This window comes from Eubalaena glacialis, chromosome 16 (assembly GCF_028564815.1).
Source record: "Eubalaena glacialis isolate mEubGla1 chromosome 16, mEubGla1.1.hap2.+ XY, whole genome shotgun sequence".
NCBI lineage: Eukaryota > Metazoa > Chordata > Mammalia > Artiodactyla > Balaenidae > Eubalaena > Eubalaena glacialis.
Window position 1 is genome coordinate 36,549,146 of NC_083731.1, and position 25,834 is coordinate 36,574,979.

The window sequence follows — 25,834 nt, forward strand, 5'->3', positions numbered from 1 at the left end:
CTTTTTAACAAGTAAATTACATACTTATGTTTCTAAGTTAAACATATTTTAACAAGTATGTGAGAAAATATTTATGGGACACCTGAAAAAAGCAAGCAATGTTTTCAATAATTGGAAGTACGTTACACCTCCTTATTTATACTTTTGCAAAATGAAATAACTGTAATTAATGCAAAATTAGATCTTTGCTTTAAACAAATAATCATCTTAGTAATAGTAACATTTGAATGGATTTTTAAGTCATGCTGTTACATTTTGATTAACACAGCTGAGTATTGTCCTCGGGCAAAATATATATGATGTTGCAATCATTAGCAGTGAAAAATATAGGACTGTTAAAATAAGTTAAAATAATGAAAAAAGAAATAATTTGCATTAAGATCTCCTGCTCTTCCAGTAAATACATTGCAAGCTAATGTCATAAACAGTCATTCATAAAGATCATGTATATTTACTTTCATATTAATTATCTTGTCATTTGAAACTCTCAAATCAATTCCTATTTAATTTAACAGATTATGACCATTAAAGGGCTCTCCATAAAAACCTTTAGTTTATGTGATGGCTATATTGTATATATATTTTTAACCTGATGTAGGTCACAACTATCAATTTATTTATGAAATGCCATGTCTGTATAGGTACATTACATTATTATTAAGCATATTTTTAAGTAGGTTAATTTTGAAAGGCTAACAATACTTAAGATGACACATTAATACATTTTCATAATGAAAAATAATCAAACTTTTGATTTTATCTGTGCTTCAGGTTCTCAGAGAAATTCAAAAATAAATATAGACTTCTCATAAATGGCCCAGAATAATTGATTAGCAACAAGTGAACCAAAACATTTGAATGTAAAACTGTGAATACTAAATACAGGAATTTTGATAGGTAGACTGCCTGTAATAAAGGATGTCAGATGCTGAAAATTAGACTGGCAAGATCAATATTAATAATGTGGACAGTCAAATCTTCAATAGTAAAAAATTAAGGAGTTTTCATGGCTTACTCTCTCATAATGCACAGATATATAATGAAACATGGTTAATCTTTTGAAAGTTTTTTCTCCCTTTAGCCATTATTAAGAGTAAGTGCAGTGGATAGAAATAAATGAGAAAATCTCAAATAGCTAACATCCTCTGAGCTGGAAATAATGTTACTTATAATTTTATGTGCATAGAAACAGTGTGGAAGCATATACAACACACAGTCAATAAAGTTTCTTTTCCTGGGGAGCAGGGTTCCTGGGCAGGATAAAAGAGGTGTTGGAATTATTTTTAATGTATAAACATATAAAGTCTTCAGACTTCTTAGTATGAACATTTCATGATCAAATAAATAATGAAAATTAAAATGATATGTGATGGGGACAAAACAGATTTGCTCTTTAGACCAAATTACTGGGCATTTCAGGAGGCATCATATTCCATTTTCATTTTTGTGCATGTTTGACAATGAATTTAATTATTTCAAGAATACATTTATTATTTTAATGTTCTTTACTGAGCACTAGTATCAAGGAAATAGGTGAGGCTAAAAGTGGGAATTGATGTATTTAGAAACATATTTAATAGAGTAAAAAGAAATTACTTTAGAAGTAACTTAGATGTTAATACTCAGGAGTAGGCAAGTAGTAGTGTTTCTCTCTACTGATGGAAAATTTATTTATAGATATTCTTTGATGGGAGAGGAATAATTCATTTTTCCATTATATTAAATCCAACATCCACCTAAATCTCTCAATCAGCTTGGTAGTGTATAACAGTTCTGTATAAACTTCAGGAAAAAAAAAGTCCCAGTGCCTGTTGGTTTCAGTAACTCCAGGCAACTCCCACAGCCCCAGGCATCACCCATGGCACCAGGCTCCAAAAGGGCTCCTATGGACACAGGATGCCAATCCGTCCCTCACCCCAGATTACAAGGGGGTTCCTTGAACCTAGGCTTCTGGCTGGGCCCAACCAAGCCAACTACTAGAGACCCAGGCTTTGACCCATTCTAGTGTCAGGCCAGGCCCCATATCCCCATTTTCTCAGTTCACCCCAGTTCCAGGCCTGCCCTTGTGGACCCAAAGTCTTGGTTGGTTCCCATGGATCCAGACTCTCTGCTGTCTCAGCACCAGACTTGCCTTGTCAGAACAAACCCTCAGACTGACCCCCAAGTTCCCAGTTTACAAGCTGAGTCTGGTGGTCTCTGCTCCAGGCTTACCCTAGTGCCAAGCCAGCCACAAGAATAATCTAATACTGTAACATGATGGTGTGTTAATCACTTTAGTATAGAGGTTAGAGGACAAAAGTGTTAAAAATAACAATAACTACAGTAATTTATTAATGGATACACAGTATAGCAATAGGTAAATTGTGACATCAAAACAAAATATTGGGAGGGGTGGGAGTAAAAGGTCAAAGTTTTTGTATGCAATTGAAATTGTTATCAGCATAAAATAGACTTATTTTTATAGGATGTTTTATGTAAGTCTCATGGTAACCACAAAAGAAAAAAAGAGGGGAATCAAAGCATAACAGCATAGAAAATTATCTGTTCCCAAAGAAAGATAGCAAAACAGGAAGAAAGGAAGAAGGGACCTGCAAAACAGCCAGAAAACAATAAGATGACATTATAAGTCCTTACCTATCAATAATTACTCTAAATATAATTGGAATAAATTCTTCAATCAAAAGACATAGCATTGGCTGAACAGCTTAAAAAATAAGACCCAACTATATTCTGCCTACAAGAGACTCATTTCAGCTTTAAGGACACACATCGTCTCAAAGTGGAGGGATGGAAAAAGTTATTCCAAGCAAATGGAAACAAAAAGAGAGCAGAGGTAACTATAGTTATTTCAGAAAAAGTAGACTTTAAGTCAAAAATGGTAACAAGAGACAAACATGGTCATTATATAATATAAAACAATCAATAGGATATAACAATCATAAAAATATTGCTGTAATCATTTCACTATATATATGTATCAAATTCACATGTTATGTGTTAATAATATCTCAATAAAACTGGGCTGGGGAGGAGAAAAGAGAATCTGAAATATTTTGTTTTGCTTTTTTCCCCATCAATTTGACATCATTTTAATATCCTCTTTATACCCACTATGAATATTCAGCAGTCATGAAGCATCTTTCCTTGCATTAATTAAAATAAATGTTTATCAAACGTATTGTAACATTGGTCTATGCTCTATTGGTGAGGCAAGAGGATTATAAAGCGTGATAGTTTTCCTCATGAAGCTTCCAATTATCTTGAGGAGGAAAAAAGAACCCATAGGACAATTATGGAAATTATTATACTTGTAAGTAGGTATAACTGAAATTTATAGTTTTGATTCTAAGTGCAAGAGATAATCAAACAAGGAAACAAATAACATATGGCAGAGTATTATGAACATTCTTTTAGAGAAATTGTGTTTGAGTTCAACCTAGTGAAAAAGAACAAGTATACTATTTTAAATAGTAAGATTGTATGGGGAAGAGAGAAATAAAGAATTTTTGGTTGTGAAAATTATAAGGTACCAGCTTAGTGAAAGTGGAGCAATTTATATTGAAAATACTAGGAAATTAAGCCATAAAAGTAGGACAAAAGTGGTTTTGATAGATAGTGGCTGAAATCCAGTAGAGAAGTTTGTATTTGAAATGATGTGTATAATTAAAAGTTCATGTAGGTTCTTGAAGAGAGGAGTAACATAATCAATTCAATAGTAATAATAAAAATAATAATAGTAATAATACTAGTTGACACTCACTGTGTTGACTATGTGCCAAGCCCTGTTTGAAGTGCTTTGTGTATACTGATCCATTTTGTCCTGAAAAGGAAGAAAATTGTTTTCCCTATTTTTTTCTTATAGAATACAATATGGAGAAATTAAGGCATTCACCCAAATTATGCATTTAATAAGTGGTGGAAATAAATTCAAACCCAGGCAGTCTGGCTACAGAAGTAATGCATTAACAACTATGATAGACTGCTTGTCATAATTTACAAAGACAGCTCTGAAAAATGGTACAGTTTTAAAATGTACAAAAGATGGGCACAGCAAAAACTAATGATCTAAGAAGCTGTTATAGTTAACCCAGGCATGAAATGAGAACTATATAAACATAGAAAAAGAAATGAACTGAGAAATATTTTGAACAGTGACATAAGTCAGGATCCCTGGACATAGAGCTGGAGACCAGAGTTCAGGTATGCAGGATTTATTTAAAGAGTGTTTTCAGAAGAAGAGCAGGATAGGGCAGAGGAAGGAGCAAATCAAGGATGTGGTCTCAGCAGCAGCCTTGTTTTATCTTGAACTCCTGAGATGCTCTGGAGCAAGACTTGTTTCAGAGTTAGTCATACCCCGAGGAAAAGGGACAGTATTTTATACCTTGGTTCTATTAGTCATCGTCATTGGGCCCACCCACAGGTTGAGAGTAGGGGGAGGTTGTGGAAGCTGGGGGATGAGATAAGAGGGTCAGGAAGCACATGAAGTGAGGCAGCTCCTGTTGGAGCAAGTGCGATTCTACAGAGAAGGGGCAACAGGGAGTGGTTAGGTGCCAAGATCACTGGTGCTGGGGCCATTGGTGTGCCTCATAAAAGGGGTCTGGCCACCAGAACCACAAAGTCCAATAGAAAAGGAAAGATGGATTTTTTGTCATATTTGATATAGGCAACAAAGCAGAAGACATAGTGATGACTTCATAATATCTCCTGTGAAAATTCAATATATTGGTGATGCATCAATTAGAATCGGGAAGTAAAAATAAAAGAGACCTCACAGGCAAGACTTTGAGTTTAGTTGAAGGTATACTGATATGCTCCTGGGCTATCTGGTCAGCAGTTTCTATAGGCATTTGAGATAAGATGTTAGATTAAAACCACCATAAAATTATAATTAAAAGACCATGCTCAAAGATGATTCTGATAGTGAGTGTTAAGGCAAAAATTTAGAGGCTGAGAAAAAAACCTGGAGGCAATGAAAGGGTCAGTAAGTAAGATTAGGAGAAGTCAAAGAATCTGAGAACAGCCTGGGTATAAGAAAGTTTGCACTGCCTTAGCTAAAACGGGATTTAAATGTGTGGGAAGTCCACAGTGTCAAACTCCACAATAAACTGGAGTAGGACTTAGAAAAGTTTAATAACTTTGAAAGGAAATAAATTTGTAGTGACCGTAATAAGAGATTTTTCCAGAGTGGTTGCACACATTCACTTATTTATGCAGTTTTCAATCCTGCTTCTCTTGCATTAATAGAAGTTATATATAGGTACCTATAAAGATATTACTTTCTGTTATGCATTGCATCCCTCTGTTAACATCTAATTCAAATGTTGTGTCACTAAATCTAAAGGCAGTATAAACTCTTCTGTACTTCTCTTATTGATTTAGCAGTATTTTGTATTTTATAGCCGATGGAGAAGATTTCATGTAATTATTTAAGATTGAATTCTATAGGTCTCATAACACTTTCCTCTACATGGATGTAGCCTGGTTCTAAATAAAGCCCTTATATGATTAAAATTAAATTGGGTAACTTTATGTCAATATATTATTTCTTATGCTCTAGAAAATATACATGTGTATATATATATATATATATATATAGTTTATGATAGTTTACTTTCATATTGTACATTGTTATATTCAGTTCTTTTGATAAAATTGATTATTTAACACTGATTTATCTAGTCAGTATGTAATAAATATTTAAAGATACCTGTGTCAATTATTTTGTCAAACTTTGAGAATATAAAGAGTTAACATGTTTAGGTACTAACTGTCCATTTAAATGTGTAGCAAACGGGTAATTTTAAATATTTCTAACATGTTACCACCTTAGGCATTAATAGTTAAAATCATGAATCCCATTCTTAAATTCATGAAGTATATACTGAGGGGTTTTTTTCAGTTAAAAAAGGATTGCCTCTTTTTGTTGAAGTTAACATTGAGTATGTCCTCTACTTATGTAGAAATAAAATATATAGCAGATAAAATTGCAAAATAAATAATGGAAAAATATTGACTTGAAAATTATGAAAACCGTTCCTTGTATTGACCTTTCCTCCTCTTCTTTGCCTTACATTGTTCTTAGAAAGAAAAGTGCATCCAAAGTTTACTATTAAGTTGTTTAGCTTACAGATGTAAGCATCGTATTATTTCTTTTGATGTGTCTGTTATTCAAGCATTTCCTTAAATTCTGGAACAGAAGATGGTCTAGGCTCATCTTATACTTCCTCAGTTCCAGATCTGTGGTCTGTTCTTTTTCCAAGGAACCTTTAAGGTACATACACATGTACATACATATGCATACACACAAAAAACACAAGTATTTCTATTTTAAAAAATATTATGAATCATAAACTTATACTGATAGTTCTAATTTGAATCCACTGTAAATAGAAAGAAGTTTCAGGATTAATTCAAACAACTGTTTAAAACACACCTCTTATCTACAGTTCAGTTTTGTTTTTTTTTTTACAATTCTCTATGTATTTAGAATAAGAACATATTGTCAAGTATTTCACTCATTCATTTTAAAATATATTTCCACTTAGGATTTTAAAGTATATAAAAATCTTCACTGTCATTAAAACAACAATAAGTCATCAGAAAATTGAAATACTTACACTTTTTTAAAGCTATCAAATAGCTGTGGCATAAAAAACAAAAATAACTAAAAACTAGAGTAATGCTCCCTTCTTAGCTTCTACTTCTTTTTTGGTGGGGGGGGCACAATGTCCATTTCACAACTGAAATTTACAATACGTGGGAGATAGGCAAGAGAGTGTAATCCATGGTCAAGAGCAAAATCAGTCAATGAAAATCAACCTGGAAACAAGGCCATTAAAGCAACTATGAAAAATAATTTAAAATATCTACAGAAAAAGATGAATATAATAAATAAAGAAAGGGAAAATTAATAGAGATTTGGAAAAATTCAACTCACTAGAAATCATCTGCAATAAAACACAGAGTAAAAGAAAAATTGAGTGTAAAGTGAACTCACTCTACAACCTGTAAGGCACTCTTAATTATTGGAACACATATGTATTTAGAGTCCAAGAAAGAGTTAGAGAGTGAATTGGATGAAAAAATGAGGAATTATTTGCAGATAATTTTCTAATTTGATGAAAAAATCTATCCACCTCTCCAGGAAGCTCAGAAAATGGTAAGAAGAGTAAATACTAAGTAGCCACATTTATGTAACTTAAGTAAATAAATAGTAAATCAGGGAAACAATTATAAGAATGAAAACTGATTTCTATTAGAAACAATGGAGTCTTGACCATAATAGAATATTAGTTTTCTAGTTCCAAAAGAAAAAAAATTATCTCAATCTAGAATTCTCTATCAAGTGAAACTAACTTTATACTATCAATGTAGCTAAATAAAGACATTTTCAGGTAAATGAAAGCTGGGAGAGTTTATTGCCATCAGACCTGCACTACAAAAAATACTAAAGAAGTTTCTTCCTCTTGAAGGGTATTGATACTAGATTGATGCCTGCTTCTATAGAAATAAATAAAGACCCTCATAAATGGTGAAGAAAGGGGTATATATAAAATAAATTTCTACTTTCACATCTATATTCTTCTTTTAAAAGATTCTTGACTGAGCAAGAAGGAGTAAGAGAAATTATGCTGCTGTAAGGTTCTTACAGTGTTCACAAAGTAGGATAATTTTACTTGATGGTAGACTGTTACTAGTTAAAAATTAATGTTGTAATCTCTAGAAAGAATTAGCAAGCTTCAGTGCAGGGGCCACAACTGGCATGCAGGTAGGTTTTGTATGGACCATGAGCTAAAATTCCTTTTCACATTTTCCATTGACTGAATTTTCTTAAAAGGAAAACGTGATAGGATATGTATGACTCTTAATACATAGAATACTTAATATCTGACTCTTTATAGAAAAAAACACCTTAAAAAATGCAAACATACATGTAAGAAAAAGAGGTAGTTAAAATATAAATGAATGAGATGAACTAAAAGACAATAAAACCAAAAGAATAAATGGAGCAGATAAAAAAAATATAAATCAGTAGAATGATAGAATTAAACCTAAACATAATTTTATTAACAATAAACATTAATAAATTTCAGAACATGGATCAAATGGGCTAATTCTTGAGAAATGTGAAATGTAAAAATTGATGAAGAAAAGGAGTATATAAACAAGCCTGTGGCTTATTCAATAATTGAAATCAGATTGATATGTCACCTTTTCCCAAAATAGCCCAACTAAGATTTTCTTCAAGTAAGCTCTAGAACATCTTTAAGGAAAAATTATTTGCTCTCTTCTGTAAGTTGTTATACAAAATTATAAAGAGTTTAAGCTGCCAGCTCATTTTATGAGGTTAGTATAATCTTGATTAAAGAGGCAACTAAGAAAATACACGAAAAGAAAATAGCAGGTTCATTTCTCTTATGATTTAAATAGAAAAATCCTAAAGATAATTTTGATTCAGAAGAAAGGCATTTTATGAATTTTAGCATCTACATGTTTTAATCTGTTTAGTAAAGCTAAAAATTAAAGGGGTCTTCCTGACTTGGTAAAGCTTATACACCAATTGTTTCAGCAAGCATCCTGCTGAAAGGAGACCCTAGATGTGACTCATTTAGGGTAGAGAATAACACAGATTTTCTCCCCTGACACAGCTGCCATTTAACATAACACTGAGGTCCTGGATGAAGTTTAAAGAAAAGCAAAAGAAAAGGAGTTAAAGAGAATGAACAGGAAGTGGTCAAAATGAGATTTTTTGCAGATGATATAATAATCTACCTAGAGGACAAAGCAGTTGAATCAAAAGGACTAGTAAGATAATTCAGTACCTGTGCCAGATAAAAGATGGATTCATGAAAGTTCCAACTAATGAATTCTAAACCAACAAAAATCAACAAGTAAGTAGAATTTTTTAAAAAGTTACTATACATAATACCAACAAAACTCTAAAGTAAATAAGAATCAAAAAAGCATACACAAGACAATTTTAGAAAAAAAAGTTAAAATTTGAATAAAAAGCAGACAAGATATTCTGAATATGTGGAGAGATATTTTATACTTTTGTATTGGATGACTTTATATAATAAATACACAAACTATCCCCAATTAAATCAGAAATTCAGTGTAGTTTTAATTAAAATTCCACTTAATTTATTTGAAGAGCTTACTTTAAATTTTATATGAAGAATAAAACTCCACTAATAGTTAAATGAAAAAAAAATATAAAGGGAGGATTTCATTGGTTATAGACTATTTAGAATCATAGTATTACAAAAGTATTGTATTGGCACAAGAATAGGCAAAAAAGCAAAAAAAAAAAAGTCAGCGACAGATCACTGCACATTCAGGACTCAAATTTGCAATATAGTTGGCACTATTAATTCACTGGGACAAATCAAATTCTTTAGTAGTTTCATGAAATATGGATGAGTATATACAGAGAAATAAAATTGGAATCCTATCCAAAAGGATGAAAGACCTAGATGTGAAAGAAAAAAATGTATTAAAAATTATAGAAGAAAATGTAGGACAATGCTCTGTGACCAAAGGTTGGAGCAGAATTTCCTAAATCAGATTTTAAAAGTGCAATTCATAAGGCGATAAACAGATAGATGGATAGAGGATACATATACACATAATGGATGATAGATAAGCAGTTAGATAGATAGATGATAGATAGATACATAGATAGATAGATACATAGATAGATAGATACATAGATAGATAGATAGAGTCTTCTGCACTGCATTCTTGTTGACACCTAACATTCCTGGCCTAAATTAGATCCTGTGACTCTTTCAGGCTTGTTCTGAGCTCAGTCTCCGACTATTTTGCTGCCATGTTTACAAGTGATGTTTGCGAAGCCAAGCAAGAGGAGATCAAGATGGAAGGCATAGACCCAAATGCTCTCTGGGACCTTGTCCAATTTGCATATACAGGTATAGTAAAAGAATTATAGCTTCATGTTAATGTCTTGTGAATTTTAGAATTTGAACACAGGTTTTAAAGCTTTAAAAAAAAAACTGTTGAGCATGTATCTTTCATTTCTTTTAGTTGAGAAAAATCAGACTACCTTTTCAATTGTCACTGAAATCACCAATGTACATATGTATACATATGCTCTACACTCTTCCACAAAGAATTTAAACTGGTTTATAATAATAGTCAATGGAATGAGCTTGGGAGAGGAGAAGAGAGGTTATTAATTATTAACTATGAATTTGTTTATGGTCAAACTTAGAGCATTAAGAAAGAAAATTTTAATTTTCTTTCTTTTAGGGAATGATGGGTTCAAATAACTATTTTTTTTTCTTGTAATGTGTTTATTTCAATATTAAATCCTTCACAAAATGGACTTGGCAAACTTAGTTAAAAAGGAAAATGAAGATAATTAGAGTTGTGAAAATGGCTATTTTGGAAGCTTTTTCTTCTGATCTACTATGCTCTTTTTTCTATTGGCCTTTGCACCGTATTATATTTAGCACAAATAATTTTGCCAATTTAGCAAACATTTGTTGAATATTGCTCAATGTGCAAGTATTAGCTGTATCTCTGGAGAATAAACTAGTGAATAAACCATGTCTGCCCTCCAGAAGGTCACAGTCCAAGTGGAGAAAAAAGTTAGACAAGGGATAAATGTGATAGAATACGAAATGTTAAGAGGCAGTTAGAGGGCATAAAACCTGTTATTCAGAGCATTATTATGGCTCACATTCATTTAAAACATTTTAATAACTTTTAAGATTAATAAGAGAAGGGGACATATTATACTAAAATCTTGTGACAGAAGCAAAGGCAAATAGTAATATTTTTTAGAAGTGGCATGTAGTTCATTTTGCCTGAACACTTGATCATGGTGTGAAATGAGGAAAGAAAGAGAAGCTAGAGCCTGATTACCAAAGTAGCAGGACCCTAATTTAAGGAGCTGTGTTTTTGCAGCATTTCTGGTTACGGGGAAACGAGAGATGGCATTGTGAAGATCAGCCACTAGAACCAAAATTTGTGGAACTAGTGGGAATCTGTCCTCTTGGAGGATTTAGCTTCTCACAGAGAGGAGTTTGCTACACTAATGTTACACTTAGTAAATGAAACCTCTTTGCAAAGAAAAATGCACATGTTCTGGATGTTTGAATCACAAAGCAGCAATGGAATGGAAAGACTTAGACATTTTCCAGCCTCAGTAATTTTTAAATTATAGTTTGTCAAAGCAAATATTGCATGGACAAAGTTAAACAGGTAAACAAGTTTTTCTTCAAGTCTGTTGCAATCCGGGAGAGAGATGAGAACTCAGTCTTTACCTAATACTGCTGAAACAAAGGTGGGCGGGGATTTTTAAGTGCTGGGGTAAAAGAGAGAACACAGGCCATTGCTGATTGGCTTTACCTAAAGGAAAAGTAAACTTTCTCCTATCTTTTTGACCGAAGGTAGTTTTACAAATTGAAGCAAAGTGCCCACTCAAATTATGCTCCCCACCCCCCACCCCCGAAAAAACCTGAGAGATAAGAGTGCTATTTCCCTTGAGGCTGGCATTTCAAAGAGATGGCTTCCAGGTCCTTGATGAAAACATTCCTGGGTTGTAAAACTGGCAAGAGGCCAGTTTTTCATTTAAAAAAATTTTTTTTTAATAATTTACATCTCAAAGAGGTAGAGAAAGATTTATAATTACAAGTTTTCTAAAGTAAATGCTCTAAGAAAAGGGAGATAAAAGGCCTATAGTCAGGAAGTAGACTGTCTAAATTTTAGTAAAGCTGAGGGGACTTTAAGACCATCTTGTTCAATTTCAATTTGCATGCAACCTGAAATAATAGTATAAAAAATCATTGCCCTCCCAGACAAGAGATAGAAAACATAACCACATTACTGTTTCCTGGAAAGAGAAGAATCACAAAGCTAACACTTTAGGAATCCTTCTAGCAACATAAAAGCCTAGATCCAACACTTACAGCCTCCATGGCCTAGCAGCCTTGCATTTCTCAAGTGCAAAACTAGGTCAAAAGACACTTACCGTCATGTAGCAAAAAGTTGGAAGGTGTTTCAAAGCTCCCTGCTGAATGTAATGACCCAGATTTTTCTCTGTTTTGTAGAGGGCAGACCAGATACAAAGCTGCCGTTAAGTTACCACTGCCACTCTGGTCTTTGCTCCCATAACCATTCCTCCCTGGTAGTTGATAAATTTCCAATTGTTAGTTTATAGAAATGTGCTTGATGAGCAAATCATTTACATCATAATATGGGCGGGCTAGCCACAATATAAAGTATGTACCTTGTCTTTTGCTATATACAGTGTAAGAAATTATAACAATAGAAGAGATCACGTGAACAATGGTATAGCAAGGGAAGAATAGGAAGTGTCTCTATGTGTCTATTTAGCTCGCCTGCTAGCTGATCTCTAAGCTTTCCTTTGTAGAAAGCTAAAAATAAATGCATCACAGAAAAGGGGAAAGAATGAATGAACAGTGAGCTCCTTAAAGGGTCATCCAATTGGGAATATTTTCTTGAATTCTGAAGTTTGAGAGGCCTTGGAGAAACTAAGGAGGCTTAACTATGTCAAGAATTGACAGTTAACTACTAGCTGTAGAAGTATTGCACCCAGTAGAGATGGGTAAGAGACTTTGAAATGATTTAAACAGATAAAATTTTCCATGAGATCTGGAAAGTCTTTTAGGTTTGAAAGAACCATATGTAGCTAATTTTTATCTCAGAAATCAAAGAAAATAATGAATGGGTAAAGTAGTTTGGAATAACTTGCTAACAGAGGTAAGCTTCAATGATTATAGAGTTTAATAATCTTTGATTTGAAGAAATAGGAAGCATTCTTTAAAGACTTCATGAGGTAAAATTTGTACATGTAAGAAGTGGGAGACATTCTCTCTATTTCCCTTTCTTTTTTCCTACTCCATCAAATTAGAATGAGAAAGGATGGGACCAGGGGCCTCGCAGAGTTTCAATAAGAACCAAAGCAAATATTTAGAGAATTTTTTTCTGGTAATTGGGAAGAATGACCTAGGTAAAAACGGGTTACTTCTGAGTAATAGCTCAAACAAAATTAGAATTTTTTCTAAAGGAAAATATATATAATAATAAACAGGTTAATACTAGCAACATGTAAGGTAGAATAAAGAAAACCAACAAGGTCTTTGTGTTGACAACTTTAAAGAAAACATTCTTGAAAGTATGGAGGGTAAAGATACAATTATAAAAATGATGATTAATTATTACAGTATCAAAACTACTTAAAATAAAAGGTAGTATAAGGTCAATTTTTTTCACACACTATAATAGCTCAGGAATGAAAAGGAAATGAACACTTCCACTGGTGTTAGAAATAATTGTATATCTAACAGGAGAGTTCATACCACTTTTATAAATTCTTGATTAACTTTAATTTCTTCTTTTTAAAACTTTCCATTGGGCTTTCTTTATAGTTTATTTATTAGGAAATCTGAGTGAGATCTTAGTCATTTATACAGAACAAAGGACTATTTAGCAACTGTGTATGTTATAAAATAGTGTCCTTTTACCATTGGTGTCTTAAATTTAAAGTTTGAATACTTAGTTTTAATCCAGAGAATATGTAATTATAAGATAGTATATCAGTTTTTCAAAATCAAACAATAATTTAATTAAAAATATGTGAGCACTTGCTGGGGGTCACACTAAGGATTACAAAATAAAATATAAATTGAAACAGATTAAAATGACATAAACCTTTAAACAAATTTGGTAATGAATAGACTTATTGGAGTGAAACGGCTCTTTACTTTTGTTTTCAAAACTGGTAAGATCTATGTATCAGTATCCACTTAATGGCATTCTCAGCTGTATAGAGTCAAATGGGCTTAAAAAACAGCTTTTTAAACATTTTCCTACATGCAACGATGTTTCAATTCTGTAATTGTACTCATCTAGAATAAAGATCTAGGGTATTATTTGTTTAATCTACAATAAAGCCTGTGGATTGGGATAATGAAGTCAAGGTTGTTCTGGAATTATTCTACAGAACATCTTCAGAAGGATGGAATCAGAGAAGAAAAGAAAAAATATGTTTACATTTTCTCATCATTCAACTTTCAAATTACTTAAAAAGTTAGAGATGTATAGAACTTTAGAAATTCTATCCTGAGCATTATAAATTTTACAAATGAACATTTTTCTATGGCTAAGTATGTGACACAAAGCAGAGGCACCAAAACTACTTTTTCTTGAGAATTACATATTTGCTATCTCAGGTAAGCGTTGACAAAATCATCATAACATAAATCAGAACTTTGTTGGTCTCTTTTGAATTAATATGAAGGGACAGATTTTTTTTTCAATGCTTAAGAGACTCTGAAGTTCTTGATACAACCCATTCAGTGAGCTAAAGTAACCTGACAAAGATCAGTAGTAAGATGTTGAATCTATTACTAGAGTACAATGTCAGAGCACAAATTGAATGGTATTATCTCTACTGAATCAATGTCCTTTTGTAGAGTATTAGTTACAGTGGAGTTCCTTGGAGCAGCTTATGACTATCTTGCCCTCATAACACTTTGGGTAGCTTAAATCAACTCCCCTATTGCTAGATAGTGGTTCACTGCAAGTTTGAGTCATACTTCCTCCCAGTCTAGTGCTGGTTCTCTGCAGAAGCCAGTGATACCTGACAACCTCAGCACATGAATGCCTGATAGTTCTTGCCGTGTGATTACACTGAATGCCTCTCAAGTTTTGCTGCATGCCCACTACGTGCTGGACCCTATGATGGGCTCTGGAAGACAATATGCTGAATTACACACATTCTCTGCCTTCAAGGCACTTTCCAATTTAGGGTTTCAAATAACTAATTTTTGCTATCTTCTTTTGGTATAAACATCCTTTTAGATATACACAGCCTAGTGTTTCCTCATTAGAGAATGTTGTAAAGCCAATTTTGAAGGCTACTATATTGATTGTGTGAATATCAATTCTAGCCAAAAATTGATGATCACATTGTGAAAATGAACGAGGAAGTTTAATATATTTGAAAAGGATGCTCTGGGATTCGCTGTATTTTAAAGTTGCTTCAGGCTGATAGAAATTTCCTTCCAGTTTATCTCTTACATAGTCCCTATTATCCTGACATACTTGAAAATACACTGTGTTCATTGATGCATAAGGAAATAGAGTTTGAACAAATATGGAAGATGGGATTGCAGGGTTAGTAGCAAAGTGTCAGGTCCTGTGGAGAACTGATAAGGACAAGGTTTAAATAAAGGAAGCTGTCCATCTAGCAGTGGTATTAAAAAGAGGGGTAGAAAATTAAACTGCCAAGTGGCAAAAAAATCATACTAAAGAGTTAACATCCTTTAAAAAAAAAAAAAAAAAGGTTTATGTGCCACTGAAATAAATTAAAGTCTTAGTACATGCTAAGGAATGGTAAAATACTTACTGCCAAACATTTGAACGAAATAAATACACACACACGTAGGAGCTGAGATATTTAATGTTCTCCTTTAATATTGAAAAGTATACATCAATATGTTTGGCCTGGACTGAATACTCTAAATTCCCTCAGAATCTTTATTGTAATTAAAAGTAAATTATTGTTTTATTTTTATTACTGGTTTAATTCAAGTGGCATGAATATGCAAGCATATTAGCAGAATATTAGTTGTGTTTTTTTTTTTAATTTATTTATTTATGGCTGTGTTGGGTCTTCGTTTCTGTGCGAGGGCTTTCTCCAGTTGTGGCAAGCGGGGGCCACTCTTCATCGCGGTGCGCGGGCCTCTCACTATCGTGGCCTCTCTTGTTGCGGAGCACAGGCTCCAGACGCGCAGGCTCAGTAATTGTGGCTCACGGGCCCAGCTGCTCCGCGGCATGTGGGATCTTCCCAGACCAGGGCTCGAACCCGTGTCCCCTGCATTGGCAGGCAGACTCTCAACCACTCTGCCACCAGGGAAGCCCCAGAATGTTAGTTTTAAACTTAGGGCTTTTACTACATGAGAAAATTCTGTTCTCCATTTAAGAAATTGAGCCTTTAAAGATTGGTTTTACATATTACTGTTACCAAATAATTAAAAATATTGACTTAATAATTTTCATAGGATGTTGAAATAACCTATATTAATGAACAAGAAAAAAGTAAAAATAATAAAATAAAATAAAATAAATCAGTTGTATATTGCCATTATTTTACCAGGGAACCTTGTGTGTGTGTGTGTGTGTGTGTGTGTGTGTTTGTGTTTGCATGCATGCACAACACTGAATAATATAAAATTAATTGAGGGAACATTGTTGTGTAAAATAATTAAAAATGACATATATTTTGTGAATATTGTGTAATTTTTGTTGTTATTATTGAACTGTATTTTTGCTTTTTGCTATGGGATTCCATAGACAGACTGAAAATGAAATAGCTGTGTGAAACTTAATATTTAATTGCTATAGAGGAAAGGTTTTGTCAATTCTGCACTGTAACTCACATTTACTTTCTGAGTCTCCAAGTAAGGAAAACATCTCAAGCTTTGCCTTGTAATCAACTTTTCTTTAAAAGTCTGTTTTTATTTTATTTTGTTGGTGTTCTCAATCTTATAATTGTTTACATTTTCCTCTGCTTTGGGTACTAGGAAGGCATGAACTGAATCATAGGCCACTATACCAACTGGGCGGGGTTGATGCTACGTATTCTTGTGCCATTAACATTATATTGGATTAAATTTTCTCAGGATTATTTTACCTTCACTCTAATCCCAAAATATCTGTACACTTGATTCTGTTGTATTTGAGGGGAGTACCTATGTATAGTGTAGTGTGTTGAATTTAACATTGGAAATATCTGAGAGCTTCTTTGGCCAGAAGTAATTCAACCAGAATTCATCATGATGTAGGCACCCCGATGTTCATTCTGATTGTTGGGCATTTATTCTAATCAGCGCTACCTATTTGTTACTTCTCATTAAGAATTTTGATTATAGCCTTTGGCCTCCCCCATTTTACAGTTTGGGATATTAGTTAAATTACTTAGCTTTATGAAGTCTTAAAATAACTCAACTATAAGAAAGGGAAAATAATAATGGCTGAGAGGACTCTTTTAAGGAGTAAATGAACTAATAAAAGTAAATGGGTTTAGCATAATGCTTAGCATATTGTAAGCACTCAATTATAATGATTATTCATGATAGGTATTTTTATAAGTTTTTTCAAGTCCTTTGTATAATCTGTTATAAAAAATAAATATAAAGACTGAGAACTGGGGAGGGAATAATCACTTTGTTCAACAAACATTTATAACTTTTGAATCCAATTTATTATATTCTTCAGTATTACAATATGATTTCACATTCATATGTATGATTCGTGTACATTTTTAGTGGTACATGTGTTGTTTAAACCACCGACTTATAATTTTACTACCTTATATGTTTGAGGTGTGTTTTTATCATGTATTACTTTTATTATTTTATCTTATCTTATTTCAGCTGATCCACACAGCAACATTCTGAGATGGATAGTTAAATCTTATTGTCAGATACAGAAATGAAAACACCCTAACACAGAGATCAGCAAAGTAACATAGATGTGAAACCACAGTCTAGTTTTCCCAGTGACATGTCAAGGTTCTTTCTACTAGTTGTAAAGTTACTCAACATTATGTCCGATTAATATGAAAGGGAATACTGCTTATATGTACTTATGCTATGCCACATTGTGTGACAAATTTGACCTTACATTGACCTAGTATCAACTGTCATCAAATATAATTTTTCCTTATAATTAATTTCCTTTTATATAAAATCATGAATAACCTGAGGAAAGTATGTAGATGTTACCCAAATGGAGAATTGTTTGTGATTGTTTATAGCATTATTTAAAATGTTCTCAGTCTTGGACATTCACAATTTCAGAATTTTGCAATTTTGTTTTATTATTTTAATCTAAATAAGAATTATAAAAAGAAAACAATACACATGTTTAATATTTATATTTTAGCACGTTTCACACACATCTCAGTTATGCCTCACAATATTCAGCTTTATCTTGCAATTGCGAAAACTGAAGCACCAACTTCATATGTTTCTAAGTAATATGTACCTTTTAAAATACTCCTTTAGTTGAATTTTAACTACTTCTCAATATTTTTCATTTAAAATTTAATAGAGCTGATACTTTTTGTAGATTGTATCTAAAATCAACTAAACACAACTAAAAACAATAAAGAAACAAAAACAAGGAAACAAAACAACCTCAGTCACTACACCCCTCTTAAGATTTCCATAAATTCCCCTTTGCCTGGTTTGCCATCTTTAGTGAGGAGTTACTTCCTCTTCATTTTTGGGAAAAGAAATTTATAATGAGAACCCCAAGCACTTTAATTTTAAATGCTTTCTCTCCCTCAGATAAAAGATGGTAAGGGCTACCCAACAAGGAAAGCAAGTTTCAGCCAGAAGTGCTCAAGATATCCTAAAGGAATATCCTATCCCTGACCCTTTAGACTGTGTGCTTGAACACTCTTAGGCACATTGTAGCTATGACTGCACTCCCCTCATATTCCTCAACCAGAGAGAACACTCTACTCAAATGGCATTCATGCCAGTCTGATGTCTGATGCATGATTCCCACCCCATCTTTTCCTCTTTGGAGAAATGTTTATAAGTAGGTAGAGAAGGGGATAATGCAGAATTTAAAAAATCAATAAAGAAAATCTAGACTAGTAATGGAAATTCACTCCTGTGAGAAGAATTGTAAAAGTCACTTTACATGTATTTGATACATAACATTTTCATTCCTGATACATTCATGTCTACAAAATGTAACAGTACTTTGAAATATATGTCATTAATTATTGTCAAGAGTTTTCCTGGGTTGTGTAGTCTACTTTATGATAAATGGGCATTTTTTTATATAATATGATGTGTTTTAAATTTTTTGACAGATTATTTTATTTATCAAATTAAGTTAAAGAAAACTTATTTAGACCTGAAGTACAAACTTCATTCTACATATTTGTTTAATTTAAATTTGCCATTTTACAAAATGGCTTCAAAGTAAAATACATAAGTGAGGCCATCTGTATGTCTTCTTTGGAGAAATGTCTATTTAGATCTTCCGCCCATTATCTGATTGGGTTGTTTGTTTTTTTCATATTGAGCTGCAGGAGCTGTTTGTATATTTTAGATTAATCCCCTGTTGGTTGCTTTGTTTGCAAAGATTTTCTCCTGTTGTGAAGGTTGTCTTTTTGTTTGTTTATGGTTTCCTTTGCTGTGCAAAAGCTTTTAAGTTTAATTAGATCCCATTTGTTTATTTTTGTTTTTATTTTCATTACTCTATGAGGTAGATCATAAAAGATCTTGCTTTGATTTATGTCAAAGAGTGTTCTGCCTATGTTTTCCTCTAAGAGTTTTATGATGTCCAGCCTTACATTTAGGTCTTTAACCCATTCTGAGTTTATTTTTGTGTATGGTGTTAAGGAGTGTTCTAATTTCATTCTTTTACCTGTAGCTGTCCAGTTTTCCCAGCACCACTTATTGAAGATACTGTCTTTTTTTTTTTTTAACTTTTTATTTTATATTGGAGTATAGTTGATTAACAATGTTGTGATAGTTTCAGGTGTATAGCAAAGTGATTCAGTTATACATAGACATTTATCTATTCTTTTTCAAATTCTTTTTCCATTTAGGTTGTTGCATAATATTGTGCAGAGTTCCCTGTGCTATACAGTAGGTCCTTGTTTATTATCCATTTTAAATATAGTAGTGTGTACATGTCAACCCCAAACTCCCTAACTATCCCCTTCCCTCACCTTTCCCCCCTGGTTACCATAAGTTCATTCTCTAAGTCTGTGAGTCTGTTTCTGCTTTGTAAATAAGTTCATTTGTATCATTTATTTTTAGATTCTGCATATAGGTGATATCTTATGATATTTATCTTTCTCTGTCTGACTTACTTCACTCAGTATGACAGTCTCTAAGTCCATCCATGTTGCTGCAAATGGCATTATTTCATTCTTTTTAATGGCTGAGTAATAGTCTATTGTATATATGTACCACAACTTCTTTATCCATTCCTCTGTTGATGGACATTTAGGTTGCTTCCATGTCTTGGCTACTGTAAACAGTGCTGCAAAGAACATTGGGGTGCATTTATCCTTTCAGACCATGATTTTCTCTGAATATATGCCCAGTAGTGGGATTGCAGGATCATATGGTAGCTCTTTTTTTAGTTTTTTAAGGAACCTCCATACTGTTCTCCAGAGTGGCTGTACCAGTTTACATTCCCACCAACAGTGTAGAAGGGTTCCCTTCTCTCCACACCCTCTCCAGCATTTATTGTTTGTGGATTTTCTGATGATAGCCGTTTTGACTGGTGTGAGATTATATCTCATTGTAGTTTTGATTTGCATTTCTCTAATAATTAGTGAGGTTGAACAACTTTTCTTGTGCCTCTTGGCAATCTGTATGTCTTCTTGGGAGAAATGTCTATTTAGGTATTCTACCCATTTTTTGATTGGGTTGTTTGTTTTGATGATATTAAGCTGCATGTGCTGCTTGTAAATTTTGAAGACTACTCCCTTGTTGGTCACATCATTTGCAAATATTTTCTCCCAATCTGTGGGTTGTCTTTTTGTTTTGTTTATGGTTTCCTTTGCTGTGCAAAAGCTTTTGAGTTTCATTAGGTCCCATTTGTTTATTTTTGTTTATATTTTCATTACTTTAGGAGGTGGGTCAAAAAGGATCTTGCTGTGCTCTGTGGCAAAGAGTGATCTGCCTATGTTTTCCTCTAAGAGTTTTATAGTGTCTGGTCTTACATTTAGGTCTTTAATCCATTTTGAGTTTATTTTTATGTATGGTCTTAGGGAGTGCTGTAATTTCATTCTTTTACATGTAGCTGTCCAGTTTTCCCAACACCACTTACTGAAGAGACTGTCTTTTCTCCATTGTATATTCTTGCCTCTTTTGTCATAGATTAGTTGACCACAGGTGCATGGGTTTATCTCTGGGCTTTCTATCCTGCTCCATTTATCTATATTTCTGTTTTTGTGCCAGTACCATACTGTCTTAATTGCTGTAGCTTTGTAGTGTAGTCTGAAGATAGGGAGCCTGATTCCTCCAGCACCATTTTTCTTTCTTAAGGTTCCTTTGGCTATTTGCTGTTTCTTGTGTTTCCATACAAATTGTGAAATTTTTGTTCTAATTCTATGAAAAATGCATCGGTAATTTCATAGGGATTACACTGAATCTGTAGATTGCATTGGGTAGTATAGTCATTTTGACAATATTGATTCTTCCAATCCAAGAACATGGTATATCTCTCCATTTGTTTGTGTAGTCCTTGATTTCTTTCGTTAGTACCTTATAGTTTTCTGAGTACAGTGCTTTTGCCTGCTTAGGTAGGTTTATTCCTAGGTATTGTATTCTTTTTGTTGCAATGATAAATGGGATTGTTTCCTTAATTTCTCTTTCTGATCTTTCATTGTTAGTTTATAGAAATGCAAAAGATTTCTGTGCATTAATTTTGTCTTCTGCAACTTTACCAAATTCATCGATTAGCTCTAGTAGTTTTCTGGTGGCATCTTTTAGGATTTTCTATGTATAGTATCATGTCATCTGCAAACAGTGACAATTTAATTTCTTCTTTTCCAATTTGGATTCCTTTTATTTATTTTTCTTCTCTGATTGCTGTAGTAGGACTTCCAAAACTATGTTGAATAAAAGTGGAGAGAGTGGACATCCTTGTCTTGTTCCTAATCTTAGAGGAAATGGTTTCAGCTTTTCACTGTTGAGTATGATACTAGCTATAAGTTTGTTATATATGGCCTTTATTATGTTGAGGTAGGTTCCCTCTATGTCTACTTTCTGGAAAGTTATTTTCATAAATCTGTATTGAATTTTGTCAAAAGCTTTTTCTGCATCTATTGAGATGATCATATGGTTTTTATTCTTCAGTTTGTTGATGTGATGTATCACACTGATTGATTTGTGGATATTGAAAAATCTTTGCATCCCCAGGATAAATCCCACTTGATCATGGTGTATGATCCTTTTGATGTATTGTTGAATTCAGATTGCTAGTATTTTGTTGAAGATTTTTGCGTCTATGTTCATCAGTGGTTATTGGCCTGTAATTTTCTTTTTTTGTGGTATCTTTGTCTGGTTTTGGTATCAGGATAATGGGGCCTCATAAAATAAATTTGGGAATTTTCCTTCCTCTGCAATTTTTTGGAACACTTTCAGAATGATGGGTGTTAGCTTTTCTCTAAATGTTTGATCAAATTCACCTGTGAAGCCATCTGGTCCTGGACTTTTGTTTCTTGGAAGATTTTTAATCACAATTTCAATTTCATTACTTGTGATTGGTCTGTTCATACTTTTTGTTTCTTCCTGGTTAAGTCTTGGGAGATTGTATCTCTCTAAGAATTTGTCCATTTCTTCCAGGTTGTCTATTTTATTGGCATAAAGTTTCTTGTAGTCTCTTATGATCCTTTGTATTTCTGTGGTGTAAGTTGTAACTTCTCCTTTTTCATTTCTAATTTTATTGCTTTGAGTCCTCTCCCTTTTTTTGTTGATGAGTCTGGCTAAAAGTTTATCAATTTTGTTTATCCTTCCAAAGAATCAGGTTTTAGTTTCATTGATCTTTGCTATTGTTTTCTTTGTCTCTATTTCATATATTTCTGCACTGATCTTTATGATTTCTTTCCTTCTACTAACTTTTGGGTTTGTTTGTTCTTCTTTCTCTAGTTGCTTTAGGTGTAAGGTTAGGTTGTTTATTTGAGATTTTTTTTGTTTCCCAAGGTAAGATTTTATTGCTATAAACTTCCCTCTTAGAACTGTTTTGCTGCATCCCATAGGTTTTGGATCATTGTGCTTTCATTTTCATTTGTCTCTAGGTATTTTTTGATTTCCTCTTTGATTTCTTCAGTGATCCATTGCTTGCTTAGTAGCATATTGTTTAGCCTCCACGTGTTTGTGTTTTTTACAGTTCTTTACTTGTAGTTTATTTCTAATCTCACAGAAAAGATTAAATTTAATTAAAAGATTAAGTTTATTAAATTTACGGAGTCTTGCTTTTTGGCCCAGCATGTGGTCAATCCTGCAGAATGTTCCGTGTGCACTTGAGAAGAATGTGTACATTGCTGCTTTTGGATGGCATGCTTTATAAATATCAATTAAGTCCATCTTCACTAATGTGTCATTTAAGGCCTGTGTTTCCTTATTGATTTTCTGTCTGGATGATCTGTCCTTTGAAGAAAGTGGGTTGTTAAAGTTCCCCACCACTATTGTGTTATTGTCGATTTCTCCCTTTATGGCTGTTAGTATTTGCCCTATATACTGAGGTGCTCCTATGTTGGGTGCATATGTATTTCCAATTATTATATCTTCTTCTTGGATTGATCCCTTGATCATTTTGCAGTGTCCTTCTTTGTCACTTATAAGAGTCTTTATTTTAACGTCTATTTTGTCTGATATGAGCATTGCTACTCCAGGTTTCTTTTGATTTCTATTTGCATGGAATATCCTTTCTGATCCCCTCACTTTCAGTCTGTATGTGTCCCTAGGTCTGAAGTGGGTCTCCTGTAGACAGAATATATAGTATCTTGTTTTTGTATCCATTCAGCCAGTCTATGTCTTTTGGTTGGAACATTTAATCTATTTATCAGTACATTTAAGGTAATTATCAATATGTACATTCTTATTGACGTTTTCTTAATAGTTTTGGTTTTGTTTTTATGGGTCTTTTTTTCTTCCCTTCCTCTTTTGTTCTCTTCTCTTGTGGTTTGATGACCATCTTTAGTGTTTGTGTTTGGGTTGTTTTTCTTTTTTGTGTGTGTATCTATTGTAGATTTTGGGTTTGCTGGTCCAGCGAGGTTTTGATATAGCAATCTATATAAGTACACGTTTGTTTTAAGTTTCTGGTCTCTTTCCCGCCTAGAGAAGTTTCTTAAGTATTTGTTGAAAACCTGGTCTTGTGGTGCTGAATTCTTAGCTTTTGCTTGTCTGTAAAGCTTTTGATTTCTCTGTCAAACCTGAGTGAGTGCCTTGCTGGGTAGAGTATTCTTGGTTGTAGGTTCTTCTCCTCCATCCCTTGCAATATATCATGCCAATCCCTTCTGGTCTGCAGATTTTCTGCTGAGAAATCAACTGATAACTTTATGGGAGTTCCCTTGCATGTTATTTGTTGTTTTCCCTTGGTGCTTTAAATTTTTTTCTTTGTCTTTAATTTTTGTCAGTTTGATTACTATGTGTCTCAGCATGTTCCTCCTTGGGTTTATCCTACCTGGGACTCTTTGCACTAGGGGGGCTAGAGTGACCGCTTCTTTTCCCATGTTAGGGAAGTTTTCAGCTATTATCTCTTCAAATATTTTCTCAGATGCTTTCTCTCTCTCTTCCCCTTCTCAGACCCCTATAATGTGAATGTTTGTGGGTTTAATGTTGTCCAAAAATACTGTCTTCATTTCTTTTCATTCTTTTTTTTCTTTATTTTGTTCCATGGCAGTGATTTCCACCATTCACTCTTCCACATCACTTACTTGTTCTTCTGCCTCAGTTATTCTGCTATTGATTTCTTCTAGTGTATTTTTCATTTCAGTTATCAAGGGTTCATTTCAGCTTCCTTTTTCTTTAGTTCTTCTAGGTCTTTGTTAAACATTTCTTTCATCTTCTCGAACTTTGCCTCCATTATTTATCTGACATCCTGGATCATCTTCACTATCATTATTCTGAATATTTTTTCCAAAATGTTGCCTATCTCCACTTCACTTAGGAGTTTTTCTGGGGTTTTTTCTTGTTCCTTCCCCTGGGACATAATCCTCTGCCATTTCATTTTGTCTAACTTTCTGTGATTGTGGTTTTCATTCTGCAGGCTGCAGAATTGTGGTTCTTCATGCTTCTTCTGTTTACACTCTGGTGGATGAGCCTATCTAAGAGGCTTGTGCATGCTTCCTGATGGGAGGGACTGGTGGTGGGTAGAGCTGGGTTTTTCCCTCTGGTGGGCAGGTCAATCCTGTAAAAAGTAAAACTTTTATCCACTTGTCTGCTGATGGGTGGTGCCATGTTCTTCCTTGTTGGTTGTTTGGCCTGAGAGGACCTAGCACTGGAGTCTACTGTCTGTTTTGTGGGGCTAATGGCAGTCTCTGGGAAGGCTCACACCAATAAGTACTTCCCAGAACTGCTGCTGCCAATGTCTTTGTACCCACAGTGAGCCACAGCAGCCTCCCACCTCTGCAGGAGACCCTCTAATACTAGCAGGTAGGTCTGGCCCAGTCTCTTATGGGGTCACTGCTTTTTCCCCTGGGTCCTGGTATGCACAAGACTTGTGTGTACCCTCCAAGAGCAGAATTTCTGTTTCCCTCAGTCCTGTGGAAGTCCTGCAATCAAATCCGCTGACCTTCAAAGCCAGATTCTCTGAGGACGCCTCCTCCCATTGCTGGACCCACAGTCTGGGAAGCCTGATGTGGGGCTCAGAACTTTCACTCCAGTGGGAGAACTTCTGTCATACAGTAAGTCCCCAACATACGAATGGGTTCTGTTCTGAGACTGTGTCCACAAGTTCAATTTATTCATACATCCAGCAAAGTTAGCCTAGGTACCCAACTAACAATCAGCTATATAGTACTGTATTGTAATAGGTTTATAATACTTTTCACACAAATAATACATAAAAAACAAACACAAAAATAAAGAAAACATTTTTAATCTTACAGTACAGTACCTTGAAAAGTACAGTAGTACAGTACAACAACTGGCATACAGGTGCTGGCATCGAGTGAACAGGCAAGAAGATTTACTGACTGAAGGAGGTAGAGGAGGTGGAGATGGTAGAGCTGAAGGATCATCAGCAATAGGAGATGGAGGGCAAGCTGCAATTTCACTCATGCCTAACACTGATG

At 33.8% G+C, this 25,834-nt stretch overlaps 1 protein-coding gene across 2 annotated transcripts in view; it reads left to right on the forward strand.

The window, feature by feature from the left end:
• KLHL1 (kelch like family member 1) overlaps window positions 1-25,834 on the forward strand; it is a 411,623-nt gene that overhangs the window by 159,021 nt on the left and 226,768 nt on the right. For both annotated transcript variants that reach the window (XM_061170762.1, XM_061170763.1), the window contains one exon: window positions 9,796-9,932. In XM_061170762.1, the coding sequence (XP_061026745.1) occupies window positions 9,796-9,932 (137 nt within the window). The remainder of the gene's footprint in view (window positions 1-9,795; window positions 9,933-25,834) is intronic.